This window comes from Pholcus phalangioides, unplaced genomic scaffold (genome assembly GCF_987345545.1).
Source record: "Pholcus phalangioides strain wild (caught in Gottingen) unplaced genomic scaffold, Ppha-v1.0 ptg000013l_1, whole genome shotgun sequence".
NCBI classification, from domain to species: domain Eukaryota; kingdom Metazoa; phylum Arthropoda; class Arachnida; order Araneae; family Pholcidae; genus Pholcus; species Pholcus phalangioides.
In genome coordinates, this window is record NW_028301606.1 from 230749 (window position 1) to 256281 (window position 25533).

Here is a 25533-nt window from a genome sequence, read left to right on the forward strand (position 1 = left end):
ACATAAAAGGGACCCATCACATAGAACAAAGAAACAAAGGATTATCGAAGTACCCACTGACTTTGAAAAATTCTTCTTAGAATGGTAACACACGGGAAATTGTAAAAACCAATCGTGGTAAAGGGACAAAAATCGTAATCAACATAAGAGGAGTTAAGCCGAACATGTGTCGAGTTAGAGAGTTTCCCCTCCATTGAAATTAGTATTGGGCCAACCAAGGGAATAATAGATGTTGAGTTAGAGATTCTACTGTACTTAAAAAAATCTTCTCAATGTGCCATAAGCTTAAGATTCATTAAATCTTTACAGAACTTCAAAATTACAGCTATTGAATAAAAATGAGAAATTTTATAACAAAAATCATACTCATCCATGGATAACATCACTCTTTGCTATCCATACGAAGGTTTTTAACAGCAGGCTGATGCTTTCTTTCCTAAATTCTTCTCCACATCAGCCAGCTGTTGAAAATCTTAGTAAAAACTGTACTTTTTAGGATCATGCATATATGATTTTTTACCAATCAATAACTTTTTCTTCATAAACTATTATATAAATCAATATAAAGACTTCAAAATCATAATATAAAACTAAAAACAAAATCAATGGATAAAAGTCTCACTGTTCAGCATAACGATCAAGCGAAGCTTGGTAGTCCCTTCTTTGTACTGATCTCAGTAGTACATGTATTGGATCAAATTCTTGTTCCCAAATGTTTGGCTTTGGGACATATGTACCTTGTAACATGGTACCACTCACTTGAAAGTTGGGAGCTTTGTACATGGCCACCTGTACACAGAACATGAGAGTAAAAAAAAATCAATACATAAGAATTAAAAATAGAGTAAAATTTTTCAAAGCATATGGATATAATATGTATATTCACATGCATTTATTCTTACACAATTCAGATGCCCTATACAACATTCAAAACATTGCAGAAAAATAATAAAATTTAAAGAAAAAAATGTACTGCAGCAATCAAAAAATCCTTAGACCATTACTATCAAGTTCTTTACTTGACTTGTAAATACAATCTCATTCGTTTTTTTACATCAATAACAATATTTTGAGTACTTAATAGACATATTTGAAAATAAGAATAAAAAATATGATTTTCAGATGAGTAATTTTTGTCATTTCTTGAGATTAGCTCTATTAGCTCTACAATATTGTTTATGAAAATCTACAGAACAAAACTCACTTCCTCCAGAATATTTTCCAAATCTTTAGTTGGGCATGGAGGAGAACCACATTTATCAGGTACAAGGTCCATCAACTGCGAATGAGTTCGATCACTCATGCATAGCAATGAAACCATTTCTTTCCTTGTCACTTCTGATTCAGATGGTCCTGTATTCATAAATAAAAGAAATTGGGCATCAATATAAAGTATACAATGATTACAAGGAAAAAATTTGCTTTCATAAGTGAGCACAATGGTCATTTCTTGTGCATTCAAATAATTCCTAAACTGAGAATAGCATACAGAAACACATACATACATAAGGCATTGTTTTATTGTATGCACCCAAAAGAAGAAAGTATCAAATAGTTGCCCTATGTTAAGAAAATTCAAAATTGATATACCGAGTTAATTTGCTTTGTATGTATTCATCTTTTATTTTCTAGTAAAATTTTGTATGAAATTTTACAATGTCAATATAAGGAAGAGAATGAGCATCACACAAGGGAAAGAAGAAAAGTATGAACAGGATTTATATCCAGCAGTAGATCAAAAACGGTTCACCAAAACCTCATACCAAATCTGATCATGATTAAACCTTTAAATAAATTTACTTGGATCTGTATTTATGATATAGGCCTACACTAGTAATTCCCAATTGTTTTTCCTCCAGCAGTGCTGTCTTGCCATGACTGCATTTATCTGCAGCTTCCGACAATAGTAAGAAAATGAACCACTCAAACTCCCAAAATAGATACTGAATCTCGCCAGCTGGCCACAAAGCCCTTGACAGAGGCTGGTGATCCACACACTTTGAGAACCATTAGCCTAGGCTATGTTTTGAATATGCCACGCACAATATGTGCTGTTGGTGGCTTTGATAATTTTCGAAATACTCACACAGAGCTACAAGATTTCAACATGCATTGAAACAGGTTATAATGATGACATTGGAGATTCTGTAAAATTAAGTGATCATAACTGAGGTTGACGTTTTCAAGTACAATAAACGTGATCAGTTGTAACAAAGTTATTTGACTGTGATTGAGATGACCATAATCCAGAAAGATATAGGCAATTGAAATTTGCCACCCCCTCCACATAAAAGATCCTGAGTCCTAGTCAATAGTTTTGGATATCAATAGAACAACAGAGGAACATTCTCTGATTATGCCAACTCTAATTCCAGGAATTTCTTGTGAAAACGGCATGGGAAACAGAAGCTATATAGAGACAAAAATGTGCTGTTACAATATAAATCAGAGGTCATAGTCATCAGCCCAATAAGCACAATTCATTGACATTACTCTCTATAGGAATCAGGCATGACTGCTAATCATTGACATTATAGCTGAAGTGGCATTATAACTGAGTATGACTATATTTTTCCCTAATCTGTATTTCAGTTACCTGAAACAAGTCAAGGCGATTGTAACTACTACTAAAACACACATACACCTCATCCACATTTCTCTGCAGAATTTCTAACAAACTGATACATGATGAATTGTGATCAATCAAAGAAGCTAAAAAGCTTTGCCAAGAAAACCGATATTTTCTGTCTGTGTATTGACTATATGGCTAATGTATCCTTACCTTGAATTCCAGTGCAAGATATCTGCTATTTTAGGCAGCTGAGTGTTAACACCTTCGGTATTCGTAACCCAAGAGATGGTAAAATGAAATGTTTTGTTTATGACGAAACAAATGGGGGCAAAGGGCCTAAAGAAGTTATGTTCTTTTTGAAAAAATATATCGATGCAGCTGAAGATGGGAAGATCTTGTACTTTTTCATGGACAACTGTGGAGGGCAGAATAAAAATCACACATTGATGAAGTTTTTGATGTTCTTAGTGGAGTCTGAAAGTTTTGAGGAAATTACACTTTATTTCTCCATCACAAGGCATTCTTTTTTACCCTGTGATAGGGATTTTGCCCTGATAAAAAGACTTATCAAGAAGAATGAGAGATTGTATACAGTGGGCCAAATGCAGATTTGATCAACCAGAATGCATCAAAAAGTTTACTGCAGTAAAACTTGAAAGTAAAGACATTATCGATTTCAAGACGTGGTGGCCTAATCTGTACAAGAAGAAAATCTCAAGTTTGGAAATCAAGGGAAAGAATGTCCCAAAAAAACAAAAGGTTTTTTTTTCTATTGCCAAATACCATCAATTTTCTCTTCACAAAGATTCATTCCATACAGTGAAATGTACACAATACATCAATAGTATGAGCTCATGAATCTTCCCACTAAGAAAACCTCTCTAGTGTACCACTAACAATACTCCAAAGCAAGGCTTATTCATAGACAAAACTTCCAATAACCAAAGAAAAAATGGACTTGAATAAAACAAAAAAAATACATCCCAATGGAGCATAATGATTTTTGGGACCAGATTTTTAGTGCACCAACCATTAGCTCATTAGAAAGGCAACCAGAAGAGTAGTATTTTTGATCCCTGTCTAATAGAAAGTTTGTATAGTATAAAAAGCTAAATAAAGTTTGTTTAATTGCGTACTTTTGTTTATTTATGTGTTTTCTTGAGACTTTTCATTGGGGGGATTGGGGGCTCTAAAATGTTTAATAGTAAAAAGGGGTCATGTCGGTATCAGAGTTTACTCTCTCGTGGCTATTCTTAAGCAATTAAAATTTAAAATCCCCTCTCAGGGCATCATTAAATGTATTACACACACACACACACACTGCAATTAAACACAAACAATTAAATTTTTTACTAAAAACAAATTATTGGAAAAGATATACGTTTTTTGCCTCTCCTGAAAACTTGAGAAAATGAGACATGACCCCTTTTTACATTTAGCGATTCATCTATAGTAGAGGAGAACTGGTTTATTTTTTGCCCAATCAAAGTACTGCTGGCTTTCTTCACATGAAGAAATTGATGCCGTCATTCAATAGATTTGTATATGGACATGTGGCATGAATCATTTTTTGAACACTTACATTTCTGGTGGCAACAGTCTCAACAAGATGGAGGAAGTTGATCAGGCTTCTCCAAGATGTTTACATGGCTATTTCAATTCGAGATCATGGAATTATTATTACAAAACAGAAGCCTGTGGGTACTTCCACCCATAAGAAAAGTTATTTAATAACCATATGATTGTTTTTATCACATATATATTTCAACACAATATTATACATAAACAAAAAAAATATGTGTTCATAAATTCCATGACTCAACCAGGTCTTCTGAAGGGGATTAATTAATGTTAGTTACTAGGGGTTTCAGTGGTGACATGACATTGGTGGTTAATGGAATATGAGCCCATAAGGACAATATATTACACTGCCTTCAGTACTTTTGTTGGTTAAAGTAGTGTGGATGTTTACTTCCTGAAAAGCCTGGTGGGATAACTGGCTGATAACTTTTTAACCTTTTACCAACCAAATTAAAATTGAAATTGATTTCCATAATTTTTTCTTGTCTTTCTCCCTTTTCTGATCCTTTAATTTAGAGATAGCAACCATACAATTCATGAAAAAAAATTCCCTACATGTTTTCTAAATTTGTCCATTTCCATAGAAACATTAAAACTGAAAGAAAAAATTAAATTTTATTCTTCCTTAAAAAGTGATTTTAAAATTTAAATTTATGTGATAAGTGCTGAAATGAATGAAATTTCTGAAATCTCACATGTTCAGGAAAAAAAATCAAGTGCTTTTATGAACAAAAAATACTTTAAATTATAATATTATAATTAAAAGGTCATTAAAAGGTTAATAAAACATAGATTCAAATAACAAGCAGCATTTTTCATTTTTTTATGAAACTCAAGAGAATTGTCAAAGAATTCTGATTATCCTTAGCAAAACATGACTATTCTAGTTTCATCAGGAATTTTTTCTTTGATTATTATTCCAAAAGCATTGTAAATGCTACTAAAAGATGCTGATTAGTGAGATCTGGCAAACTGGATTTGAATGTTTGGACCACATTTGTCTCATCTAAATTATAAAATCCAACAGATTTTGTCATATCAACCATGTCATAAATTAAATTAATTTGTAATCCCATTTCAAGGATTAACATAAAACTTCAAGCCAAATTTCAAAGGTTATGATTTCTAATATCTACCTTTCAAAATTGTGTTATAGCAAAATGCTATAGAGTGAGACTGCATAAAGCGAGAAATACCTTTAAGGTAAAAGATTTATGAAAGTAAGAAATCACTTGCAGCTTTTTTATGACACAGGTGTTGATCAAACACATCTTTCTTATTTAATTTCTGTTTGGTTACTAAAATTGCACTAGTGACTTTCTTCACTGGAAAGTGTGTGAATTCAAGTATGTTAACATGCTCGAAATTTAAGAACAATTCATTAAGTGTTTTTCTATAACTTTAGAAAAAAATGTCTGAACTCCAATGTGAACTTGACTTATGGCTATATAGTATACATAAGCTCCAAGAGTTGTATACTCACCTATGTTGGTATGTGTAGCTAGCAAAGTAGTGAGAAAAATAAGGCAACCTTCAAGCATAGGCATAACATGATCAGGCTCATGAAATGTATTTATACGATCTGGATGAAAAGTGAACCACTCGTGCACATGAAATCTGAAGCAAAGTTTATGTAATGTATCTTAAATTGTTTTCATGCTTAATTCTAAAACAAATTTCAAATAAATGTAAGGTATATGTTACAAATTCAAAAGAATTCTTATAAGATTTTGCTGCACAATAAAAAGATGCAGAGATCTGTTCCAGACTCTGCCACAAAGCTGGGCTGGAAGAGATCTCTGCATTCATTCAGAGGATCATGGAATTTTATCTTTTCATTTTTCATTCATGAAACTTTATCCTTCATGTAAATATAAATTCATATAAAATCAAATAATAAAGTCAAATAGTTCTATTTATAAATCTTTTATAATAAATAACCAAGAAACAAAGAAAAAAATATTTCATGAATTTTTTTACAACATAAATAAAACTGCAGTACTTTGATAAAAGCTATTAACATATTTTTTGTAAAAAAATTCATTAAACTCAAGCCATTGTAATAAGTGTGACATCATGCAGACAACTGTTGAAGCTACAGTTCATGTGAATATGTTGTATATTTACATGTATTTGGAAAATATTTTTATACTTCATATTACATATGTGAAAATATTAGTTTGAGTATTTCCTGAAGCTTTGTGAAAAGTAAAAAAAATTCTGGTTGATTTTAAATTTAAAACAGAATATGAAAAATAATCAGCAAAAATAACAAGGTTGAGGTATGATATGAGCACTCCTGTGGAATAACAATTGGGGAAAATGTGTGCAAAAAATTCAGGATATCAGTGATTAAAAATCTTGATTTTTGTCATTTTCCGCTGTCTTTGAAAACTCAAAACTTTTCTAGACTAATTTAAAGCATGTAGCTTACTTAAAACTTATTTTAGCATGTAAAAAGAGATGAAAACCAAGAACTCCAATCACATATCTCAGTAAATTTTTATCCAAATGTTATACAAATACAAGTCCACAACAGGCAAAATGCCCAACAAGGTGGCTGAGAAAAAGATGCCCATAACAAGTACAGGGCTCAGCACGAATCATGACCTCAAAACTAGCGAAAATAGTGACAAAAATATTTTTAGAAACAGACCAAATAAACAATGAATTTTGATTATCATCAAATTGAATGAATTTAGTTTTTACTAAACTTTACATTTCAATGGAACTCTTCGAAATTCCTTTTTTTACAAAATAAGTGTGAAATAATTAAATCAAGCTCAAACCCATTCCGCTAATACGAAAAGTTTTGAATAACTTATCAAATTTATCAATAACTATGTGTGAGAGTAATTGCATTATGTCATTTATAAGTAGCATTTGCAATGCCTTTCCCCAACCTATCTTAGAATCAATTTAAGCAGGGAAAAATTTCAAAACAGGAAAAAGTTTTCATTCAAAGAAAAAAATGAAATAACACAAAGTTTTATGTGAAAGAATTTGTCCCATTGTAGTGGATTTTTCATTCATATTATGTTATGAATGACAGACAAAATATACTCAAACTTTTTTTAACTAGTAGGCTACAAATTTTATTCACATACCTAGGTTTGTATAATATGTTCTGATCTTTAAAACATCTTTTTTTAAAAAAAAAAGATTTTTTTTTTGAGCCATTACAGCCCAATTAAGAGAGAAACAAGAGCAGCAAATATTTCTTATATTTACTGTTTGATCATCTCCGATTCTATATCCCAAATTGGCTGTACATTCAACAATGGCATTAGAATCTTTTAATGAACTGTTCAAACGTAATCCACAAAAAATATTTCATGATTTAAAGTGACCAGTTTTCACTCCAGACTATCACTGCTAAACCATCTCTTGAAAATGCAGAAATTTGAAGTAAATGTTCAAGACAAAGTGGTAGAAATACATTGATTTTGTCAAGCAAAGTTCATTGTTAAGCATTCAAAAAGTAACGAAGATTGATAATATCAGCAAAACATATATTCAACACTTATTAGCCATCTTCTGCTGAACACCAAGAATATTTTCATAAGAGCTGCATGTATGACAACAATCCCATTATTTTCTTTATTGACCCAATCCATATACAAATATACATTAGAAAAGTCCTTTTGACCTGAAATAAACTGCAAGTGGGAGGAGCTACACAGAGGGTGTTCTGCTAATAGACTGACAAACTCAGAGGGTTGTTAGTAGACATCAAGAGGAACAAGAATTGCAATGGAACATGGTGTCGCAAACCACGTAGAGAGAGTGAAAATCATGAAAAACACATGCAGGAGGAGAGAATAGGTGGATGTCAGTTGATCGCTGAATGCGTTCGTGGGTTCCTATGGGGTTATCTTAAATCACTCGTTTATGCGATGCTTGTGGACACACCGGAGGATCTCATAGCGCCGATTGTTGTCTCTACGACAGACATCAAAAGCATACCTGGTATCTTCGAGCGCATTAAGGAAGCATTTTTACATTGTTGTAGACTGTGCTATGATGTTAGTGGCTGCCACTTCGAACAACTCTTGTAATAATTAATCAAATAAATCTTTTTGTAGTTATTATTGTGCTTTTTTTTTGTCATTCCAGCATGATGTCTAATTCTGCATGCATTTTTTGCGATTTTGACCCACTCAACATGGTTTGCGACACCATGTTCCATTGCAATTTTTGTTCCTCTTGATGTCTACTAACAACCCCGAGTTTGACGGTCCATTAACGGAACACCCTGTATATGCAACTTAGATAACACTGGAGTAATATGAGGAGATCGAAAAAATTCTCAATTCAGAAATTAAAGATTCTAAAAAATACTTCGTTTTGGTTGGATTTTAAAGAGAATGAGTGAAATGCTTCACTACACAAATGTCTAATTTCGAACATAAAATTAAGAACAGCTTAATACTTTATGGCAGTGGTTCTTAACCTTTTCTGGCTCGTGGAGCCCTTTTCAGTGTATAATTTTTATGGGGGAGAACAGTTTAACTCGAGGAGTCCTTTTTAGTATATTATTTATATGGCGGTACCATTTAGGCCTCTTTTTTTGTTTATCAAATTTATTGATTTATTTTATTATTCTCGAGTGGCCGTGGAGCCCCTGCGAAGTGCCCCGTAGAGCACCGGTTGAGAACTGCTGCTTTATGGCAATCAATTTTGGGCAAGATTATATTATAAATTGCTGAAGCCTTTCATTCGTAGACAAAAAAGTACACGACTTGCAAGGGTGGAAAATGAAAATTTGATTTTTGTAGGAGGAAAAATTTTGTTTTTGTAACAGCATTTATCAGTTTTGTAGCACTTTAAAAATTTGGCAGTAAATAAAATGCACAGTGTTTACATACATATATACAGTATATAGCGTCCAACACAGTATTACTTTTTACTCCAAAAAAACTGTTATCTCAGCTCAGAAGAAGGAGTGTCCCCCCCCCCCCAAGGCACAAAATAGATAAAACTTTCTAGAAAAATTTAAATTTTTTTAAAATTTTTATATCATACAAAAAATTTAGACACTTCTTAATAGACCTATTTATATTTTTACATTCTCTATAATAATGAACCAATGTAAACATAAATGCTAAGATATGACATTTCAGATTTCAAAAATAGCTACAATAACAAAGTGACTGTTTTTAGATTAAGCTTGGAGATTTGATAATCACTAATTTAAAAAAATCATCACTACAGGAGAGACTTGAAACACTCATTAGAAAAGTAATAATATTTGTTGTTTTTACCACTGTTGCAAGTCTAAGTTGTGCTTTTGTTTTCTTCAGTTTCAAGCATTTTTGAATGTTTGATCTTGCTTCTTTTACCCATTTCATATTTAGCAGCAGTGTTTTTCTGTTGTGAATTTCTAATTTAGCATAAGTGTTTCTTTTTGAGTTTGCTCTTGATCATTATTACCTCGGTTTGATTCAACATACTTTGAGATGACTTCTTTTGCTGGGTCATTCTTAGAATATTTATTAGAAATTTCAAGAAATTTAATACAATGATTAAAAACTATAAAATTAAATTTTTAACAATATTATTTTAAATTATTAAATTAAAAAATTACTTAACTTATTGAATTAAATAATCTAAATTATTAAATTATATAAAGTATTTAAATTATTAAATTAAATAAAGTATTTAAATTATTAAATTAAATAAAGTATTTAAATTATTAAATTAAATAAAGTATTTAAATTATTAAATTAAATAAATTATTTAATTATTATACGTTGAGGGAGGGGCAATCCACCTTCCCCCCAGTGTCAATGGCAGAGCATATTGATGTATAAGCAGTATATGAATTGACATACATTATCATCAGGCCGCACCCCGCAAAGACTTTCAAGTCTATCTCCACCTATGGCTGGACTGGGAAGGGTGGCGAGTCTGTGAGTCTACTGTTTTCCTGTTAAAAATTACGGGGGGGGGGGGGGGGGGCACCAAAATAATACTGCCCTAGGGTGAGAGAGAGAAAATAAACCAGTTTTGAAATTGTTTTGATTTTTCAAATTTGCAAATACATATTTTTCTACATACAACATACACGCCTGAAAAAAACACATTTATTCCATCACCCAGAACCAGTATAATTTTGCAGCGACCCTCTGTAATTTTTAACAGAAAAAGACTCCATGGCCTTCCCCAGTAAATTTTCCATGAACCTTGTAAGCGGAAACGTGGCAGCGTTTTCTCCTGCCAAGGAATCACCATTTTGCGGTGAAATCAAAATGGCTGACGAAGGACACATAAAAAATTACAAAAAAATATATAATTTATAATATGAATCAACTTAATATCGCAGCAATGTGCAAAAATCAATAGAAATATGGCGGGAAATACAAAAAATTAGGATAAAATGAACACAAAAGCTGAATAAACAATATGGGGTTTATAAATGCGGTTGATACAGAATTTACAGATGCTGCTGTCAGGGTTACCAATTTTAGGGTGAAAAAAAGTCGCCATGTTAGCACTGACTCCCCCTGTAATTTTGAATGAACAAAAACCCGATTAATCAAGGCCATAATAAGATTTTTTTTCTACAGGGAAACAATTTCACTGCCGCTTGACTGTGAAATTTGATAATTTTACAAAGGAATTTATTGACTTTTCTTAAATATACCATTCCATCAAAAATGTTGTCCGGGGCACTACCACCCGGTTTTGGATCTGATAACGACCCGGACCACAAGTATGAAAGAAAATTTACTATCACTCAGGCCTGTATCCATTTTTTTAAGCAGAAAAAGAGTAAACTCTGCACCCTCGTTCAGCGCCCGTGGAACCAGACCCCCGCCCTCTCCCATGGTGGCCATAGCAGCGACTACTGCGAGACAAAAACGATTTAATACGCTTCCGAGGTCTAAAAGGAGGATTTTTTATGCAACACCAAGAATAGAGCACAAGATGTTGATATTGGTCACCAAGTATCGTGAATTGCTCTAAATAAAGTTACGGCCAGAAGCGGATAAATGTCAGTTGATGGCCCTGGGAATATATATATATATATATATTAGGCCCCTTAAATTAGAAAAAAAGTGTAAAGCAGGGGCCAAGGGCACGCTCGTCATGCCTACCGGTAAATCATCCTCTATTTATGGCTCGAATGCACGTTAACTGATCATCCTGATGACCAATTTTCATCTGATTTGAAAACCATTGTGTTAAACACCAGGCCTGTCATTTAGGGACCCCTCCCCCCCGGGTTTTGAAAATACACTAAAAATGGTATATAAATACATACATTGAGTACATGTGCTTTGCCGCCGCCCGCCCCCCCGGAAAAAGTTGAAATGACGGCCCTGTGTTAAACTAAATGTTGATCATATTTGGGGCTTCAGTTTCTTGCTGAGATTTAAATCCAGTTAGAAAATATAGCACAAGTTTTATTTCTAGATAGTGATTTTCAACTGGTTTTTTTTTCAAAATATTTTTTTTTTTATTCTAAGTAAATTCAAAAACCTCAGCACTTCTTTAACCTAGGCCAGCTATATATATACACAAGAGTATTCTCCAGCTGCTGCACGCAAGTTAGTTTCTACACGGGCCCCCTTAGGCCCCTTTCACATGGAGCGGATGCGGATGCGGGTCCGCATACCCTTTCAAACGAGCGCTGAAGATGCGGACGAATCGCCCGCATCTTTAGTTCGAAATTCGTGCATAAAAACTGTTTTTTCGCAATTTTTGTAATCATTTTTCTCCTTCACCCCTGATTCAGCGCCCATAGGCAGCCTAGAGGCATTCTTTGGTGGTTTAATGTAGAGCCACATAGCATATGGGAATAAAGATGTCTTCATTCCGATCCTCACAAGTAGTCGATGGGAGAAAATGTCTTCAAATATTTTCAAAATATTTTGAAAAAAAAAAAATCCGTCTTTTCGGAAAAATATGGAAGAAAAATTCCAAAAACATCCAAAACATTCGATGTTCCAAAAAAAAAGAAAAAAAAATTCAGGAGATATCAAAGAATTTGCAAGTAGTAAAAAAGGGAAGGGGTAGAGACTTTCAAAATGCCTGTGTTTAGAAATATTCACATCACAATTCTGTCTTAGGCCGGGATTACACTATAAAAGTTCGTTTATAAAACTTGAAAAATGCAACCAATAGGCGGATCAGTTAAGTTCTCTCGAATGTAACAGATGTGTTTATTGGTTACATTTTTCAAGTTTTATAAAATAACTTTCATGAACCTTTTAGAGTGAAATCCCATCCTTAGATTAGTCTCACTTCTGAAATATAAAATTTCATTTTTTTAAGTTTATAGACTGAATATCGAGTAAAATATACATTGCATAGCTGCCAACTTTTGAAAATGAAAATTCGGGAGATTTTCGCGCAAACCCGTATTTTATGCTAAAACCATTCCCTAATAAATACAATAGGGATTTTTCCAAATAAAATAGGGATTTTCCAAACATAAAAGTTAAAGCGTAGGGAATAAAATCCCTACTGAAGTCAAATTAAAATAGGGATTTTACACACATGGAAGTTAAACCCTTGGGAATAAAATTCCTAGGCAAAAAACAAGTGAAATTGGAGGCCAAAACTTCAATGATGTAAAAATAAATATTGTGTTCAATCAGAAACGCTGTGAACAAACATTCTGCGCGAATGACCCCAAAATCATCGGAAGATGAAGGAAAACACCGTCAATTTTTGAAGAACACTGACTTTTTGTGACACTTGCTTGTCTTTTTTTTCATTTCACATGAGTGATGATGTCACTCTTTCCACCATGACTGATGTTTATGTCCGTAACACAACTTGTACAAAAAGGAAAAGTCGGCCCTCTTCTGGAACGTTTGATGAAAGGAAATTCATCGGAATAAGTATCTTTAAAATTGATTAAGTATGTTTTTGCTTATCAGTATTCGTGTTTTGTTATATCGCACGTTATAACAAAAGAAATTTTGACCACATGCGCGTGACTATAATCTTCAATTATTATCCAGGACTATTGGCTGCTAAGCCATTTCCCTGCACGATAAGACAAACAACTTTCTTGTTACCATCAGAGGGTTTGTAAAACTTCCTTAAAAAGGGAATTTCCCCATTTACGACGTGTGACGTCATTTCGAAAGGGGAAAAAAAAGAGGCTTCATGCCCCACAAGAAATTCCTTAGGGATTGTTTTTATAAGCGGGGATTTTTTTTAATGAAGTAGGGAATTTTAAGGGACAATTAGGGATTTTTGTGATTTTCGTAAAAATTCGGGAGATTTAAGAACTTTTCGGGAGGTCGAGCGATGAAGCTAAAATTCGGGAGATTCCCGAAAAATTCGGAAGACTTGGCAGCTATGACATTGTAAGTATCGGGCGAACCACCAAAAATATTCAAGTGCTAGGGTCTTCAAACGACTTAATCCGGCCCTGAGTGAACACCGTACGTGGATAACGTTGTTTATGAAAAGTATTTTTTTTAAAGTTTAAAAAAATTAACAGTTAAAAAATTTAAAAAAATAACAAATATTTAAAATAATATTTCAGATATTCATATTTTTAAATAATTTTAAAAATTTAAAAAGAAAAAAATTAAAATTTTTAAATTAAATTTAAAAGTTATTAAAGTATGTAGTCAATTAAATATTCGTAATGAACAGAACGGCTTATAACTTTGGTCCCGTCAGTGGCCGTTGTTGGCAGGTTTTATTGTATAAAATTGTAACGTATGGACAAAAGGCAGTTAAAGTTGCTATATCTCAATCTCCGAACGAAACAAAGGGATAGACGTATGTAGGTACATTATATTAATGAGCAGGGACCATCATATGGTGTTTTTAAGGGTATTTATGGCAAATAATTAAAAAAATTCCGTGAAAAATCACCTTCAAAAAGTAGCCAAAGATGCGGACGAATTCGCTCCGCATCCGCATCGTCTGAATAGCCCCAAATAAACCTATTGTCAAAACTTCTATGTGCGGATGCGGAGGCCGCACTTAGGTTTTGACACATGCGGACGACGTCTGGACCCGCATGAACATTTCCTAGGTGCGGAGATTTTTCGGCTCGTCTGAAAGGCGCAGTATATTCCAATTGTTAAAACTTCTTCCGGACCCGCATCCGCTCCGTGTGAAAGGGGCCTTAGATCGTCATTTCAGATAACATTTAAAAAAATTAACAAAAGTAATGATAAAAAATAATCAACAAATCAACAAAAGTAACGATAGAACAAACAACAAATGTAACATGAGCAATACTCTGAGAAAGGAATTTGGCCCTTGGGACTAAAACTTTTGAAAATAAAATAAAGGATGAATTTTAAAATAAGATGAAAATGAAAGAACGAATGAGCACGTGGGGAAATAAGAAAGAATAGTAGAAGAGGAGGGGGAAAAATTCTTTGTTATAGTACGCCTTTCATGCTAGTTTGTTTACGACTGGCTTTTCCATAAAATGACGACTCTTTAACCACGGAGCTTTCATTTCAAGCACATTGAAATCGAATTATGCTGACGTCACATGGTATGCTCAGGCCTAGAAGTGAAAATTTGAAGAAAAAAAAAGTAGGAAAAATAGGAACACACCACTGACAAAAAATAGAAAAAAATAGGAGGGAAAAAATGTAATTCCCAAATTATCATGGCATTTAAAAATGTTGTGTCATGGAGATTCACACCTTATATATTTCAATTATAGTATTATCTATTGATATTTCAAGAAACTCAAGTTATCTCTCTATCTCTCTAACGAATTTAAAAAAATCAGAATGTGGCATCAAAAACAATGCAAATGGCAAAACTGAACAGAAATTAATCAAACTTCTACTGTTACTTGAAAGTCCACTAAATGATCTTGATCCATCCCCCCCCCCCCCCGTGTTTGTCGAAGAAAGAAAAAACTGTCTATAGTTTGTTTCAGGTTAACTTTGCAGTGGAGAGAAAGGTAGAGAGTGTATTCCTTCGCCGCAAAATATAGTTCCCATACATCGGAGGTTTATGATGATCATTTATATAGAATATTTCAAATTTTTTTATGATTTTGAAAAAGATACTGAAAAAATACCGTTTTGAACCAATGTATATTCGTTTAAAATTTTTAAATTAGAAAAATATTGGTTACCATTATCAAAAATCCATGGCGAGCTCAAGAACATTTTGGCGCGATTTCCAAGAAATTTTCCCCGCCAATATTACTATCGTGCTTTTTTTTCTTGATTGCACAGTTATATATATTATATCATCATTTTGTTGAATTTTTTCCGATACAATTTTTCATTCAGTTTTGCATGTAGTTATAGGCCTACACACCCAGACGAATATTCAATCAGGTTTTTTTTTCTCGCGAAAATAACCTCCAACGAATTCAGATATTCACTCATAGATTACAGCAAGTGTCCCTCTTTCACGACAGCGCCAATACCGTTGTGAGAGGCTCTCTTTATGGGGGTAGGTTACGGTTCCAGACCCCCCCCCTTTTTTTTATATCTATTTCTTGCCTTGTTCGTAGGATAGGGGTGGTTTCTGAATTCCAATAGCCGATAGCGGAGGGTGTTGACATTAGTAATGTCTCTTTTCACGCACACCAACTTCCTCCCCCACATCAGAGGCTGTTCCTCCAGATGCCCCTTCAGTGTCTCTCCAGATAAATATAAATAAGCAAGAGAGAGAGAGACCCACAATGGTTTAGGCTTGCAGTGTATTTTTTTCTTCTGTGACAGTTGTATCTTTCTTTTCACCAGAGATAGACACGATAAAACGTTCTAACGTTCACTGTTCTTTTTGGCAATAATGCATAAAGCACGTTATTGAAGAAGAAGAGGAATTTTGGATTGCAGGTGGCTTGATGGAGCAACAATTAATAAGTAATAGAGAATCAGATAGATCTACAACGTCAAGTGAGGATTCCATAGAATGGGAATCCGTGAAAAATGACAAACTGTAGTGATAATAAGTGAAATCGACGTATACCGTGCGTTTGGGTGGGTGAGCCACGGAAATTTCGGCAAGAAAAGTGAGTAAAAGAATTCTAAATTTTTCCGTATCATTTTTATTATTTGGGGCTATTCCCAAATTCAAACGTGAAAACCGAGCTAATAGGGGTTACTAAGATACTTTTCAATAAAAAAAAAATGATTTCAAAAACCGCCCTTTAATTTCTGAAAGTATCGACAATGATTTTTTTTTTCATTAGCTAATTTTTTGTTACTAACTGATTGCAATTTTTTCTACAAGCATTACGTTACACATAAAAAATATTTTTTTTCTGCGCGATTGGCGAGAATCAGCCATACCTTACCGAGGCCGCGCATCGATACATAGGTTAAGGGGCTTTCGTTGTCATAGCAACGAGTGATGCGGTTCCCTCGTAGCTTCCTCTTCACTGCAAAGTTAACCTGAAACGGACTATAGGTGTCATAGAAATTTAGTGCATGCATGCTTAACCCATTGCCCACGGGCTGAATGTGGCCCCACAGTCATCTGTTGTGGCCCACATTTTCAAACCTAATTTTGTAAAAATGAACTAAGCGATACACTTCCAGATCGTTCAAGAGACCCTGCGGCACAGTTTCAAGTCATTCAAGTAGCATCACATGTATAGATCACCACAGCACAGTTCCAGATTACTCAAGTTAGACGAACTGCTGTTCCACCTCACTTAAGTGAGCTGTGGAACATTCCTAAATCACTCATGTGAACTGCGACGCTGTTCACCAACACTTAAGTGACTCACGCCAGAGTTCCAGACCACTCCAAGTGACCCGAGGTACATTCACATGTCATTCAAGTGACCCACAGCACATTTACATGTCATTCAAGTGACCCACAGCACATTTACACATCATTCAAGTGACCCATGACCCCCCCCCCAACCCCATCAAAAGTAAGCAAATTGGAACCCCCACCGATGCTGACATAATACTTGAATGACCTTGAACATAAAGGCACCCGATAGTTATTTTCTGAGGGTTTAAAAAAAAGCTGGGTTCATTTAAAGGCTAATCGGCTCGTCTCTCCCCACTCCCTCCTGTAAACCCAGACGAGCTCTATCCTGTTAAGCCGGGTTTTCCTAGGAGGAGCAGGTTTTCTGTGCCGCGCACATCGTGAATCGCCCAGCGCGACACGCTGTCCACTCACCAATAAGAAAAGCAGCATGACTGTTTTCCTACAGAGTGCAATACGGCTCACGACAGAGCTTTAATCGGACGTGATTGGTGGACTGCTTCTCGAGGAGTTAAATGCGTCGTGTGTCGCGCGTTTCACAGATCTTCTCATTTTTTATGTGTTCTCTTTCCCTTCCCTTCAAACAGGAGCATGCAACCGACAGAGTAGCTGACGCCAGGGTCATATAATATATAGCCATCCTGAGATGATGCGCCACGCTTGCAAAACACAAATGCGTAGCGTGATTATGTAACACATTTCTGCCAAAGCAAAATGATCCAGTTCGGTTCACGTGGCACAAAAAACCTACTCCTAGGAAAACCCGGCTATTGGGATGAATGCTTGTTACGGGATCCCGGGAGAGAAACATATACTGAAAAACCTAACCTTTTTTTTCTCTCTCATGGAATATCTCTTGTGTGTGGACAGAACCTGCCCCCCTCCCCCGCTTTTTTTGTGCCTTCTTATTTACGGCAACCAATCTCCGAAACGGATTCGCTTTTCCCACTTGACTTCAGTTTTTAGCACTTTGACTAAGGCCAACACCTTCTAGAGCTTTCTGCAACACTTTCTAGTTTAGAAGGTATTACTAAGGCACAGGGGCGAAAAGATATGCTTGTCGTCGTCCCCCTACTTCAGTGGAACTGAAAATTTTTTTCTTTTTTTTTCCTTTTTCAGTAGCAAGTGATGTGAATAAAATACGCCAAATAGGGAGGGAAAGCAGTGACATTTTGCGGTTTCTCGGAATTTTCGTAGTGAGATATTGGGTGTAAACAAAAGGAGGGAGTGATAAAGTAGGAATAGTAGGAGAGAACTGGGGTAAAAAAGGACGATTGCGGCAAAGTAGGAAAATAGGAGGACATTTCTAGAAAAGTAGGAAAAATAGGAGCGCTACGAGGTCTGCTCCCAAGAAAGGAGCTAAGAATAGTAGTTCAATGAAGGGAAGGAGAAAATTAGCGACTTTGAACTGGCAAAATTCTTCCTTAAAGAGAAGAGAAAAACAGACAGCAAGAAAGCGCAAGAGACAGAGGTTGAGTTTCTTTGTGTGGAAAAAGTGACCTGTTCCTGAAAATATGTAATAAAAGTGACCAGTTTGTAAAAAACGGGACTTTTAGTGAAAAAGTGCCCCATGCCAAGCCCTGGAAGTATGGATGTCATATCACTAAAATGCAGCAACCCAATTGAAAATGCAATCACACAGATTATAAACAAGTAGCTATAATACCCGGCGCTGCCCGGGTTTTCTTCAATGAGGCTGTTTGGATCACATGATATCTCCCTCTTTCTTTGAGGGACATGTAAACCGTGTCTAAGTTAACCAATATGACGACTTCCTGTGTGACTTCATGAAATAAACAAATCTAGATTTAAAGAAACATAGAAACGAATATATTTTTTTCCCTTTTTTTAAGGGGCGCTAGGTATTTTGATCCCCCCCCCCCCCGAACTTTAAGTTATCCATCTGCCTGTTTCAGCTTTCAAAAATGCTTAATTGAAGCTGTGGAATTTCTTCGATGTACTTTACGGGCCCATAATTAATTTTAAAACATCCTAAACTATGAATTTATGAAGTTGAATATTAAAAGACAATACAGAGACATTAATATTCATGCTTGAGAAGATATAAATAAAATGTTGAAATCAATGTTATTGCATGAATGTCCAACTCAAAAGTAGGTCCAGCTAATTACTTGATATTTAATCTCCCGGGCTTCATATACCTCTAATCGAACTCAATATTTCAGAAATCTAGAATTCAATACAATTTTTAAAATTATTGATGTGACAGAAAACTCCACAAAATTTCAGCATTTCTACAGTAAAATCGGAAATTTTAACACTGATTTCTATGAGGATCACCCTTTTCTTGACCCTCAAAGCGATGCTGATGATGATTATGACGTCTATTCAAAAAGCCTCGTTACTGGCAGGATTGAAAATGTATCAAATCATTATAAAGGCATAAACTATTATACATATGCATATACTAACAGAATTAAAGAAGTGACAAACCGTTGTAAAGGCATACACACGTCTGAAACACATTGCTAGGGAACCACGGTAACCAAAGTAAACGTTCCAAAAGTGATTGTTGAGGCCCAAAAACCATTGTTGTCCGACAGTTTTTTGCCCGTTTGGGGCATTTGCTCTGCTCTGACGAAATTTTAAAGTAGCCTATCATTCAAGTCGGGTCCCATTTGGTATATATGCAAAACTTGGCGACTATCGATCCAAAATTGCAGATTTGTATAGAGAACATACATACATACACACACACACACAGACAGACAGAAAATCAATTTTATATATATAGGTATAAATGTATATACACATTTGATAAAATATTATACAATGCCCATAAAATACATTTATGGTTTTCTTATTTTAAGAATGGATACCTTCTTGATTTACCCCAATATGTTTATCATACTTCTTTTTAAATGTGTCAATTGTGTTAGAATTTACTACCTCCGGGGTCCGGGGGGGGGGGGGGGGTAAGCTATTCCATTTACTAACAACCCTATTAGAGAAAAATTCCCTGCGAGGAACTGTTTACCCCACTATAGAAACAGACATAAATTTTACTGATTGACATTTTTTTATTGAAAAGACAAAAATTTTAATTTAATTTTTAAATTGGTGCATACTAATTATTATTTTACAAAGGTAGCACTATTACAGCTGAATTCTTCGTTTCTGATAATGATTTTTCATCTTTTAATTTCAATTTTAGAATCAATTTTTGAACTTGAATTCCGTACAACCACTTTGTGAAATCCTCCTTAAAATCATAGAAACATCTTGTTATAAAGTAGTTGTCGTAGTAGATGGAATATACACTACAAAAAGCGCACTGGATTTGAGAATAGTATCATTACATAAGCGATTATTGTTATATAAGATATTTATTTTATTAATATATATATTTATTTTTTTACCTGCTGAGAACAGTTTTCAAGAACCAATCTGGATCTAAATACGTGGAGCACAACTGAAGAAGAAACAAATCTGCATCGACTATGGAGTTACAGAAATGACACTGCACATACGTCATTGCTTGGCCTTTTATTTGAATGCCACTTCTAACCCACATACCACTCAAAATCTCATGAAACGCAACCTGAAAGATAAAAAATAATAATTTAAACAATTCATATGGATGCTTTTTTTATCCACATACATGGTAAAAGAAGTGTTCAGATGTAATTCTCAGTAAAATTGATCTACCAAAATACACTACTGTTACATAGGATCTGAAAACTATGCTGCAGAAAAATGACTAAGATCCTTGTTACTGAAATCCTTCTACGTGAATGCTTTCTTAGCCATGAATGTGCAGGCCATAAAATATTATACAGTGAAATGTTGATATAACAACACTCAGCAGACCAAGAAAAAATACTGTTATAGAGAGGTTATTGTTATATTGAGAGGTAGTATTATGATAAGGCATAGTCAAATTTATGCTGTTGTTGCCATCTCTTCTGCACTAGCAAGTTTAGTACAACCATAAAATGCATTGAGTTTTTAATTGATTAGTTGAAGAAAATTCAGCTGGTTGTCCGCCTCCTTGGGTAAAGTAATTTACTACACAAAAAAGTAGCTTCACTGCAACTTCATTAATATTTTTTAAGGGCAGATAGTACGAAATACTGTTGCTATTAGACAACCTGAGAAAAAAAAAAGTGAGAGGAATTTAAAAATATATCAAAGATGATTTTTTGAGGTAAATATAAAAAATATCATTGCAGCAGTTTTAAAATCTCAAAAAATATAGCTTTAGAGAAATACAGTCAAACCTCGTTAATGAGTCACTATTGGGAGAGCAAAAATATGACTTAGTAAGCGGAGTGACTCGTTAAATGGAGTAAGCCATGTCTGAGCCAATTCCTGTCTGAGGACAATTGTGACTTCCGAAAAGTGACCCATTAAGCGGAGTGACGTGTTAACCGGGTGACGCACTAATGAGGTTTGACTGTATATTGCAACAATTATATTGTTGTATCGAGTATCGTTTTACAGCATAACTATATTCCAAGGTGAGCCACAGATTTTTAGAAATTTATAAGATGAAAAATGTAGTAACTCAGTAACACAATAAAACAGAGCTCTATACAGTGACTACTGCACACTCACCAATCTGATTCAATGAAGTTTCTCTAGAATTTTCTAATGTAGAGATTTTGATGAGGTTGTAACTTTTAAAGTTATAATTCTTGATAAATTGGGTTCTTACTTGAGCTTGCAGTGGATGCATCATGATAAGCTTCAATAAATCTTCTGGAGGGATCAAATTATCTAATGTTGCTTCTTGATGACGCACAGCATGGCACAAAAACGCAGCAAAACATCGATGCAAGGGAATATGAAATGACACTTGATATGGGTTAATCTAGAAAAATTAGATTAAAAATTTTCAAAATATTTAGTCTTGCTATTGGAGGAACACTGCAGCAGAGAATTTATCCATGAATATAACAAATACCAAGAAAAATTAATGCTAAAATTATTGTCTTAATGTACTAAAAACAAGACAAACACACACACACACAGTGATTCATTTATTACACATAAATAGAGCCCAGAAGTTTAGGCACTACAAATGATGAAAATAGGCAAGCAAAAAGGCACTAAAAATGCCTAAAATAAGCATTAAAAAAAGGCATTTATTATTTTTGGAAGGAAGAAAAAAATTACTAAAAACACAGGGGTCCAAAAACTAGCTGAAAAATTGGTTGCACTTAATTTGTCTGTTTTAATCATAGTTTATAATAACTGCATTATTATGTGTTAAATTGATTGCAAGTTAAAAATAAAATGTTAGTAGACCCTCAGGATTAGGCCAGTTCCAGAACCACCATTACCAGACACGGAGCTAGTAGAGAAAATTATCTGTGGGGCTCCTTCGAGTTACAAATAATCTTCATGTATTTTTTGTATGATAATTAATAATCATTATCATTTCTATAATTCAAACATGGCTATCTTGTTCTAAGGACCATCGGGTCCTTCTATTCTGTGAGTATAGAATGTTTGTGAATTCACAAGTGCATGTATTTTTACGCCATACTTTGCAGGCTTGTCTGGAGTGAACATGCACCTACCTCTAAATGGCTCTAATTTTTCATCAATAATGATGTATTGCGTCCCACTGTGCATGATTTCTTGCAGTTTCTGATGAATCTTATAAAAAAATTCAGAATTGGTGCCAGTTTATATACTTCTTTTCCAGTCTGTCTAGTTCGCACATCATCAAATCTGAGGCACAGCATGATGATAAGAAAATGCTTGTAAGACATCACTTGGGCGATTTGAAATGCAGTTCCATCATTTGCTCAGAAATCATGTAAATCTTTGACATTTTTTTGTACGATGACATAAATACAACCTAAGAAAAGTAATTAACGTATCCTTCAAATTATTTTGTTATAAATTTGGAATCTCTTTCACAACCAAAGTTTTCTCTGATGGTTTCCATATGTATTTTCGTTGATTCTAGAATGATTTCTATCATAGTTTCATAAAGCAGTTAGGATATATTTTCTGTGTACTTGGTGTTTTCAGGAATTTCATAATGATGTTTTTTCAGGAACTCTTTAATTGGGAATTTTTTTTTTTTCATCCACTTGATTTTGCTATCTTTTCGATGAAAAGTCCTTTTCTTCGATATGGTGATTTATTTCATTATTCTCCAATGCTTCATGATTTTCAGGAGCAGAATCGTGACCACTGCCATAAAGCAAAATATCATCCAAGTTTTCATGTCTCATCTAGCAATTTTTCATCCATAGAAATGAAACCATGCAAACCAACCAAGAATTTTTTGTAAGCTTTCAATCTCATCTTCATAACAAATTGTGAAACATTTTCACAAAAGTAAATAACACCCCAGTAGCTACATTCAAGTAAACATAAGAAAGAATTTTGCGTTTGACACATTCCTCCTACTGTAAGATGAAACTGGAAGCAGCTACACTGGATTATACCCATTTTAAGAATAGGAAAATTAGAAAATTTGTGACATATCTCCATTGGGGTGTGAACCACCCCCTTGTGTGTGCTCATGGATTAAAAAAAATTGTGAGCAATTTGGAACTTTATTACCAGTAGAACTAAGGCATTATCAAGTACGCAACAGTGTATTTAATATTGAATGCCCCTCTCACCACCCTTTATAAATACAAAATGTTAAAACTAGAGTATAATAAAAATTTAATCTAAAAGCACCTAATTTTAGATGATAAATGTTTTTCATTTTATATATCTTTTGATGTTATAATTGAAAAAGGCTACTAACACATTCACCCATATACAGCCTCTCTATGTGTTTCAGTAAACTCCAATGTCATTTTGTAGACACTGAAAGCGACCTTCAATTTCAAATATATTAAGCGCAGACCACTAATATACTGAGCATAGTTCTACTGGTGCAAAGGGGTTTATAGTTTTCTCAAAAGGTTTTTTTTTATTCACATCTCTGTAAATTCGATTTTTTGCTGCCGATCTGGTGAAGAAGAGCCTACCCATTATTTTCTACTCAGAATAACCTCTCCTGTTCGTCAAAAAATTGTTATTCACTATCATAGACTTGTTAATATTCTTCTGAAGTACCTTTCCTTTTAAAGCACGGATTATACCTTGGATCTGAAAGCCTTGTGCTATCTTAAAAATTTGAACTTCATAGGAAACATCCACATTGAATGATTCACAAAGCACCTAAATAAAGCACCTGAGCCAAGGCATCAAAATGCACCAAAAAAAAAGTAAAAACATAAAAAAGGACTGGCTTTGACATTTTTTCTGTACAATGATAACTGAATAAACAAAAAATTATTTATTAAAATATCATAGTGAATGATTTTTCAAGAAACTTTCTCCTCATATTTATCTTTTTTAAAAAGAATTATGAAAAATTCTGTGATTTACTTTTCTTTTTAAGGGTCATTTCTCATTCATCAAACCTTAATTTTTCTCCCCCATTGTACTTGTATTTATATTTGTCACCATGAAAAAATTTTCTCAATCGGAAATTTCAGGTAGAACACTAATATCTGCACATTATTATTTTATTATCATAATTTTTTTTAATGCAAGGAAAAAAAATGAAAAATAAGAAACACACCTCTGATCCAGCACTGTATCCTATATCAGTGAGCCATTGTTTCAAAGCATTTAGTGCTTCTTGTAGCATAAGCTTTGACAATTCCAATGTTTTCTGAAATAAATAAAAGCTGAATAACTACATACTTTTACCATTTATATGAATTAAAAACATTTATTTTAATAAAGTTTTATTAATAATCATTTTGAAAAAAGCAGGTGAATTCACAAATAAATTTTTAAAATTATTCCGCAAAATAAAAAAATATTGCTAGGTTTAAGATTAGCTTCTAGATATTTTGATGTTAATATTTTTTCGTTCATGCATTTCCCAAACTTACTTAAGCAGGGCTGTCAGCAAATTTGAGTGCTAAGACACAATTTTTTTTAATGAAAGCCTTCAACAATTTAGGAGCCCTTATTTTTTCCAGCGAGTCTTCCTACACAGGGATGCACACAAACTATATTTTCTGAATCAGAAAACAACATAACTGAGAGAAGCTCTCTTGGATCTGATGATAGATAAAAGCAAGCAATCTGACAGATGCCAACCAAAAAAAACTCTGCAGTTTCATTAAATTGGGTGGCCTTGATAAAGATTAAAAGACTAAAAACCCTGATCTGTGGGGTAGAACATACAATACTATGAATACCATGTTTGCTATGAATACCAGAAAAAAAAATGCATCAACAGAGGTCTGTAGTTTCTAGGAGTACTGGCAATGCCCATGTCTAATGAATGAAAACTAAACAATGGGCAAGTCATAGCATCATCAGACATATAGTAAATTTTTTGTGTCCTTAAGCATCCACAGTACAACAAACAAACACTCCCTTACTATGCTGAACTCTAAGTTTAGGAATTTCTTGGGAAAACCTAGAGCTCAGTAATACTGTAATGTTTTAATTAAATAAAAAAAATTAATAGTAATTTATAAATTTATTAAAATATTTGACATTTTTCATATTTTCAAAAACATCATTTGCCTCTTTCTATGTGGGTAGGCAAACTGGCGTAAATTTCAAAATTTTTGTGGTGAACTCAGACTCAAATTTACGGATCGCACATAAAAAAAATTTAGGAGCCAATGTCTATTTTTTATTTGCCATGTTGACCTGGCACCTGGGTTTTGTCAAGTCCTGATATAAACACATAT

The 25533-nt window shown here is 33.9% G+C and overlaps 1 protein-coding gene across 2 annotated transcripts in view; it reads right to left on the minus strand.

Annotated features, from left to right (window-relative positions):
- The window catches only part of Ubr3 (Ubr3 ubiquitin ligase), a 127280-nt gene that overhangs the window by 80382 nt on the left and 21365 nt on the right, over positions 1–25533 (minus strand). For both annotated transcript variants that reach the window (XM_089240544.1, XM_089240543.1), the window contains exons 10-15: positions 24399–24491; positions 21513–21668; positions 20215–20396; positions 5637–5770; positions 1205–1353; positions 623–789 (exon numbers count right to left, since the gene is read on the minus strand). In XM_089240544.1, the coding sequence (XP_089096670.1) occupies positions 623–789; positions 1205–1353; positions 5637–5770; positions 20215–20396; positions 21513–21668; positions 24399–24491 (881 nt within the window). The remainder of the gene's footprint in view (positions 1–622; positions 790–1204; positions 1354–5636; positions 5771–20214; positions 20397–21512; positions 21669–24398; positions 24492–25533) is intronic.